At 40.5% G+C, this 7,349-nt stretch overlaps 2 protein-coding genes across 3 annotated transcripts; one reads left to right on the plus strand and one right to left on the minus strand.

The window, feature by feature from the left end:
• Positions 1–1,681: 1,681 nt before the first annotated feature.
• LOC147050629 (inosine-uridine preferring nucleoside hydrolase) lies at positions 1,682–5,328 on the plus strand. 2 transcript variants are annotated; one of them, XM_085921197.1, is made up of 8 exons: positions 1,682–1,832; positions 1,904–1,995; positions 2,478–2,569; positions 2,765–2,952; positions 3,643–3,822; positions 4,067–4,178; positions 4,242–4,378; positions 4,493–5,328. In XM_085921197.1, the coding sequence occupies exons 2-8, from the start codon at positions 1,952–1,954 to the stop codon at positions 4,838–4,840; spliced, it is 1,101 nt and encodes a 366-aa protein (XP_085777323.1). In that variant the 5' UTR covers positions 1,682–1,832; positions 1,904–1,951; the 3' UTR covers positions 4,841–5,328. The 2 variants fall into 2 exon arrangements, with proteins under 2 accessions (XP_085777323.1, XP_085777322.1); XM_085921196.1 differs by having other exon boundaries at positions 1,699–1,995.
• Positions 5,012–6,258, minus strand: coa5 (cytochrome C oxidase assembly factor 5). The gene is made up of 3 exons (XM_085921200.1): positions 6,015–6,258; positions 5,608–5,691; positions 5,012–5,534 (listed from the first exon to the last, which is right to left on the minus strand). The coding sequence occupies exons 1-3, from the start codon at positions 6,114–6,116 to the stop codon at positions 5,493–5,495; spliced, it is 228 nt and encodes a 75-aa protein (XP_085777326.1). The 5' UTR covers positions 6,117–6,258; the 3' UTR covers positions 5,012–5,492.
• Between the last annotated feature and the right edge of the window lie 1,091 nt (positions 6,259–7,349).

A 7,349-nucleotide genomic window follows, 5' to 3' on the forward strand; every position in this document is an offset into this window, starting at 1 on the left:
TCTTTTTAAAATCTTTCTGAAACTGAAGTCACACAGCCGAAAAATGCTACCTTCACGGACGCACCCTTTGAATTTGGACACAGCATCAGTTTAGTCCTAATACTTCTTTGTGCATAGCAATCTACTGATATTATTTTTCTTTATACCTAAATGCCACAGACGATGATATAATGAGTGAATGTGCAGGAAAACAGATTGGGAGTCAGCTGCATGAAATATTACAAGCGCACCAGATGTGAATTGAATGTTATTTGATTGCACACTGAAAGCTCTTGAAGTGCTTGGAGGATAAGAACCCCATGCAGCATGTATTGGTTTGAGTTGCCTCATTCAGCGGAATTATGCACATTAGTTGTACTACGTTCATTTTGTCTTCACTTGTGGATTATTTTACTGGTTCTTTTATCACAAATTATTTAGGTTGAATTACCTGACATGTTTTGACGTGTACTTCCGCCTTCATGCTGATGATCCGCACCGAAGAAAACAATCAGTGTTGGATCAGGGAGGCCATTGAGACCCGCAAGCAGGGCCCGAGGACCATCAACAGAGACGAGGGAGCTTTCATGCTCTCTACCACCTGTAGCAGCATTCTGGAGGGGTGAACGGACAGCAGAGGGCATGACTCACCTGTCAAATCTGACAGGTGAGTCACGCCTTCATCCATCAACTGAAAGACGCATCACAACTACACCAGTGACACTGATGAAGGCGGAAGTACACGTCGAAACGTGTCAGGTAATTCAACCTAAAAAAATTGTCTGTGATAAAAGAACCAGTGAAATAATTATGCAGTTAGAAAAAATAGTGATTTTGCACGGGATTGAGAAAAAGCATTATTGTTGCAATAAAACATAAATTGTATTGAGCTTTAACAGCACCTCCTTTGTTGCTCCCATAGCAGGCCCCATGTACCTCACTGTACTGTAACAGACACTGCCAATTTTAATTTAGAAATTATAGTTATTTTGCTTAGAGCTACTTGTGTTAATGTATGTTGTTGTTATTAAAATTATTGCATAAGTTACATGCGCATAGGTGGAAGAGCTTGTAAAAATGGCTGCTGAATAAAAGACGGTCAACTCCAAAAATGTTTGAGAAGAATATGTGGCCTGAAATGTTTATTTCTTGTTTTCTTATATACAGACTCACCATGATGTTCTTGCGTTTCAAGTACATGGGCCAGACGTGGCCGTCAAAGAGGCCGGGGGGGTGGTCTGGCACCGTGTAGTTCCTTGAAAGCATTGATTCCCAACCAGATTAAAATTGTCACACTAATTTGTTGAAAATTTTGATTTATTTAAAGTAATAATATGACAATGACGTCTCGTGACAGACAACATAACTGAACGATTTTCTATTATGTGGAAGAAGGTACGGTAGATTAGATCGTCCAGCTGTATCTCAACAATTTGTGTTCAGAACCAGGCCAATATGTTATTTATTTAATCACTCACTCACTCACTCACTCACTCACTCACTCACTCACTCACTCACTCACTCACTCACTCACTCACTCACTCACTCACTCAACTTATTCAGCGAATACTGTAATAATGAAAAAGCATCTCGCTCGCGTTAATGAGCTCATAAGAAAATGCTTTTTTTTTTTTTTAAATCACACTCTCTCACACCGTCATGTGTGGGAATCGAACTCATGGTGCTAGCAATCAAGCTAGCGAGTGTACCACTTCATCAACCATCCCCTCAAAACAATGGTGTCTTCAAGGCAACAACCGGAAGTGACGTTTTATGCCGCCGGTCCTCTATCTTGAAGTTGAGCCCTCCGTATTTATATGTTTTAACCCACACAAATTTTATGCTAAATTCGAGTAAGGTTTTATTGTGTACATTTCCCCGATTCTGTCCATTTGAAAATGCAAAAATGTTCGTGCTTCATCAGCTCGAGTGCAAGTTCTTGTTCCCTTGAGGATTCTCTTGCCTCCCGTACATGGCGCCGTGTGTAACCGTCTTGTGCCGCAGCTTTGCACCGAGGTAATCCCAAATTCATTCAATTGTTAACATTAGAAGAGAAAATTGTTGCTTTATACGCACTGTGAATTTCCTGTTGTAGTATCGACGTGAGCGTGAGAGGGTAACGCAGATTTGCGTGGATTTCAAAATCAGACGCTGAGAAAGTGACAACCAACGTTTTGACTTTTTTTGTAAACTCAACACTACTTTTAAAAATATTACAATTGATACATGTTTTCTTGGAAATCTTAATTTTATGAAAATAAAAGTCATTTTCAGTTTCTTGTCACATGACTTTTTCTCAGCAAAAGTTTTTTTTGGGACCTTATATTTTGAACTTTATTCTCAGTACAGTATAATATTTTTATGTAGTACTGCTACAGATTCCTGCAACAAAAAAACATTGACAACATGCCTTTCAACAACCTTTCATTTTGTAACATTTTACCCTTTCTTTTAACATGAAATCATCTAACTTTCTTCTTGTAACATTCCGACAACAGTTTCTTGGCAACAACAGCTATCAACTGTCATTATTTCCACTTTCTGAAGACGTCACCAGTCACACGCTACACTTCATTTTCATACCCAAAAGGTAAGATGAATGGTTCTCCACCTAAAAGAAATACTTGGCTCTCCAAGTAAGGCCATCATCACAAACAATAAAACATAGTAGCGTAGAAGTCCACAGTGGATAGAATACAACTTGAGTCAAGCAACTGAACTGTACTTGCTGTAAACATAAAAGCATGGGCCCCACTTAACTATCCAGTTAAATTGTGTCAAAAAGCCTCCAGAATGAGCAAGAAGCTGCTGATGGATGTGGACTGTGGTGTGGATGACGCGCAGGCCATCATGTTAGCGCTAGCCGCGCCCAACGTGGACCTGCTGGGAGTGACGTGCGTGCACGGAAACACCACAGTGGAGAACGTGTGCAGGAACACACTGCGGGTTCTGCAAGCTTGTGATCGGCTAGAGGTGGGTCCATTTTTTTTTTTTTTTACTTGGAAATATGGAGATTTGGAAGAGGTTGCATCACATGGGTCGAGTTGACTGTGCTCATGTGACCTTCAGGGACTGACAATGATTTACTTGTCCTCCAACCAGGAAGCCTCAGTTAGTAAATGTCTGTTACATTTTTTTTTCCAAAGATATTTGATTTTGTTCATATTATGGCTTGATTTTCACAACATTATTACTTTTTAAAATGTGGCTCGATTTTTGAGAAATTGACCTTATGACTATTTTGTAGTGTTACTCCTTGTAAATAAATTTTGTAACATTGTTAGAAAAAATGGAATTGATTTTCAGGACATTATGATTATTCACATATAATTTGGTGAAAAAATATGACTTACTTTTTTATTACAACTGTTTGATGTACGATTACAACTTCTGGCAACATTATCACTACACCGTGGTATTTTGACTTAAAGTATTCTTGTATCATTAAGACTTGTGTCTGCAAAAAAAAAGACTACTTGGATAGGCTTGGAAAACACTCTCATAAAGCTACAATTTTCTTGAGAAAAAAAAAATGGAACTTAATTTTCCTGATCTTTAAATGTTTTTCCCCTCAATATCTTACGTGAACAACTCTAGTCTTGTCAATTTTGTTCAGGTCAAATCTTAAACTCAACCCCTTTAGTGCTTCATTTCATGTGCTAGATTCCAGTGTTTAAAGGTGCTGCCAAGCCAATCCTTGGCAACACGATGAACGCGAGCCACTTCCACGGGCTGGACGGCCTCGGAGACGCTCCTGACCCGAATGCTCCCAGCGTGGACCTGGTGCAGGACGAAGGCGCCGTGTCAGCTATGATAAGAATTGTCAATGAGAACCCTGGAGAGGTGAGCGACCACTATATTAGGTACACTGGTCCTAAGTTCCTTACTAACTAATAAAGTTGTACATTTATTGGTAGTTTATCATCGCATGAGACGTATTTGAGATTTGAGTTGCTCGTGTGAAATTCAATAGCCAGGTCTGTCTGAAAAACAATTGTCACATCTGCTTGCTGATGCCTCCACGAAAGAAAATACAATCCATGCTGTTATGTGACCTGTGTGTGTGGTTCTCTTCCGTCTCTGCTAGGTATCACTGGTTGCCACGGCGCCGCTCACCAACCTGGCTCTAGCTGTGAGGTTGGAGCCGTCTTTGCCAAGCAAGCTGCGGGGGCTCTACATCATGGGAGGCAACACTGAATGTCAGTCGAGTCAACAATAGTGGAGTACTTGTTAAGTGACACATTTGTGGCTGCTTCGAGCAGCTCGAGGGAACACCACGGTGTGCGGGGAGTTTAACTTCACAGCTGATCCGGAAGCGGCGTACATCGTGCTGAACGATTACCAGTGTCCAACCTACTTGGCGTGCTGGGAGTTCACGTGCTACAGCAAGCTGTCCTGGGTGAGCATTTAACAGGTCATTCGTGGAACAAACATTATAGCAGAGTTAATGATGAAATAGAGGTAAGCTTCATTGAACCTCAACAGCATCTCTCTGCTTCACATGTTCTAAAAGGAGTTCTGTGACGCGTGGCTGGCGCAGCCCACACACAAAGCTCGCTTTATGGCGCGCATCTTCCGCCACAGCATCGAGGCCTCACTCAGCGATCGCGCCCAGAAGGAGTTTGTGGGAGGCAGCGGCTTCGTTTCCTGCGACTCGTACGCTGTGGCCGCCGCCGTCGACGACGCGTTAGTCACCGAGACTGACTGTTACCCGGTCAGCGTGGAGCTGACAGGCACGCACACACGGGGGATGATGGTGGTGGACACGGTGGGCTTGCTCAAGAAGACTCACAAGGCTCTTATCATCAAGAAGGTGGACATGGAGAGGTTTAAGGAGATGATGATGGCCGCCTTGAAATAGTTCTTAATGCTTGAAGATCGATTCCAGCTGCCTCCTTTTTGAACTGAGTCACACTGAACTAGGTTAATGTTTTTCTTAACATCAATAAAAGGAGTATGATGGCTCTTTTTTGAAAGGACGATTAAGTCGTGCACAATATGATTAGCTGCTGGTCTCTGGTTAAAATGAACATTTTGGAGGCATTTTTACCTTTTTTACTCATAATGCAGGGAACAAGATGATATGCACACATATTTTTGCTCTAATGTGTATTGTTAGCCCCAAGGATAACATGACCAGCAACTGGTTCACTTCTAAGAATAGTTCACCAATGATGGGCCACTGTGACTAAGAATTCAAACAGAACATTTTTATATTCATTCTGTGTTTTACTGGGATTTTTTTCTTGACTCATAAATCAACTTTATTTTCAGTGTTGCTTTACTGCCTGGTTTCCAACAATAGGCACGGTTTCATAATACTCCACCTGAAAAAAACTAATAAATGGTAAAAGCAAAAATGTCTCTCTTAATTTGCTTGAGTGTTAAATAACTGGTCCCAAAGTACACTTTTCTTGAAACTTTGTCAGTCCTTTGTTGCTCCCTGACATCCTGAGCTGTTCAAGCAAGCAGGAAGAGGAGAAGCTTAACTGGCACACTTGGTCTTGCTGTCTTTAATATCCCTTTCTTCCTCTGAATCTTGACCTTGTATCCAGCTGTGATAGAAAAGTGTGAAGAATATGAATGGCCATTTTCAGTGATTGTTGCAGGGTCTTTTCACAAACTCACCATAGATCTCTTGCACTCAAAGAATGACGTCTGCAGGGCTTTGCAGTGGCCTTCCTTCAAGCATTCACTGGGCATTTTGCCCTCCTAAAAGGGTGTAAAGGAATATATTCTCAATATGCACTTGCATACGGATAGAACAAGTTCCATTGTTGCAGGTGATCCAGAGCCTATGCTTAAGACGAGAGGTACACAATGGACTGCATTGCATATATAGTTGACAAACAATCACTCACATTCACCTCCGTGATGCCAACTATTGTAAGATTGAGCGTGACTCAAAAGTAGTAAATTGATATGAAGATTTGGAGCATAATTCAAGCATTTTTTCTAAATACTTTTAACACAAAAGCGCTCACATTAATAGCAAAGCGGGGGAAAAAAAATACTGATAGGCAAGTGTGGGTTACCTTAAGGACACAGTCATGTTGAAGGAGACAAGACTTGAAGTCCTCTCTTAGCCCAGCACAGGCTCGGTTGTCTTCCTCTTTATCTTCGTAATATTTCGGCATTGCAAAATTCTGTTGACAACAATAACACGAATAACCTCAATGGTGCGAAAACCAAAGGGATAGGGATCTATTTTAGTTGTTGTGAATACACTCGGGGGCCATTTTCAAAACGCGTTGCATGATGGGAAACAGGAAACGCTGGCAGAAGTGCACCATGGGAGCAGTTGTAGTTTGAGACATAAGGATTGATTCGCAGAGAACAAATCTACAAGACTATCTCAGAAAATTTGAATATTGTGATAAAGTTCTTTATTTTCAGTAATGCAATTAAAAAAACAAAAATGTTGTAATTATGGATTCACTACAAATCAACGGAAATATTGCAAGTCTTTTATTAATATAGCTGATTATGGCATACAGCTTAAGAAAACTCAAATATCCGATCTCAAAATATTTGAATATCATGAAAATGTATACTAGTAGGGTATTCAACTCATCACTTGAATCGTCGAATTCACTCGAAAAACCTGGAAGGGTTTCCTGAGCCTTGAAAACCCCTCAGCTTGGTTCAGTAAACCAAATCACAAGTATGGGGAAGACTGCTGATCTGACTGCTGTCCAGAGGAACGTCATTGACACCCTCCATCAGGAGGGTAAGACAAAAAATAATTTCTCAAAGAGTAAGCTGTTCACAGAGTGCAGTTTCAAAGCACATTCACAAAAAGTCTATTGGAAGGGGGGAAATTTGGCAGGAAACACTGCACAATCAAAAGAGATGACCGCAGCCTTAACAGCATTGTGAAGGCTTCCAGAATTTGAGGGAGCTTCAAAGATAGTGGACTGAAGCTGGAGTCCAGGTATCAAAAGCCACTGTTCACAGACGTGTCCGAAAATGGGCTACAATAGCCGTATTCCCATGGTCAAGCCACTTCTGAACTCAAGACAACAGAAGAAGCGTCCGACTTGGGCTATGGAAAAAGCCGCATTGATGCAGTAATCTGTGCAAAAGGATTCCCAACCAAGTACTGAGTGCATGAATGGACATTTTTAAATGTTTGATTTTATTTTGCTGTTGTAATTTTATTTTATTTTTTTTACTTGGTCTGAGGAAATATTCAAATATTTTGATATTTTTGTTTTCTTAAGATGGATGCCATAATCAGCAATATTAAAATAATAAAAAGCTTGCAATATTTCAGTTGATTTGTAATGAATCCAGAATGTAAGACATTTTTGTTTTTTTTAAATTGCATTACAGAAAATGAAGAACTTCATCACAATATTCTGATTTTC

This window comes from Syngnathus leptorhynchus, chromosome 9 (assembly GCF_054491065.1).
Source record: "Syngnathus leptorhynchus isolate UIUO chromosome 9, UIUO_Slep, whole genome shotgun sequence".
Taxonomy (NCBI): Eukaryota; Metazoa; Chordata; class Actinopteri; order Syngnathiformes; family Syngnathidae; genus Syngnathus; species Syngnathus leptorhynchus.

Coding starts and splice junctions, on each gene's coding strand:
- LOC147050629 (XM_085921197.1), top strand. CDS start 1,952: ATGGCGCCGTGTGTAACCGTCTTGTGCCGCAGCTTTGCACCGAG. Junction 2,570..2,764: donor TTCATTTTCATACCCAAAAG/GTAAGATGAATG, acceptor TGTGTCAAAAAG/CCTCCAGAATGAGCAAGAAG. Junction 2,953..3,642: donor AAGCTTGTGATCGGCTAGAG/GTGGGTCCATTT, acceptor TTCATGTGCTAG/ATTCCAGTGTTTAAAGGTGC.
- coa5 (XM_085921200.1), bottom strand. CDS start 6,116: ATGCCGAAATATTACGAAGATAAAGAGGAAGACAACCGAGCCTGTGCT. Junction 5,692..6,014: donor AACATGACTGTGTCCTTAAG/GTAACCCACACT, acceptor ACACCCTTTTAG/GAGGGCAAAATGCCCAGTGA. Junction 5,535..5,607: donor TTGAGTGCAAGAGATCTATG/GTGAGTTTGTGA, acceptor TTTCTATCACAG/CTGGATACAAGGTCAAGATT.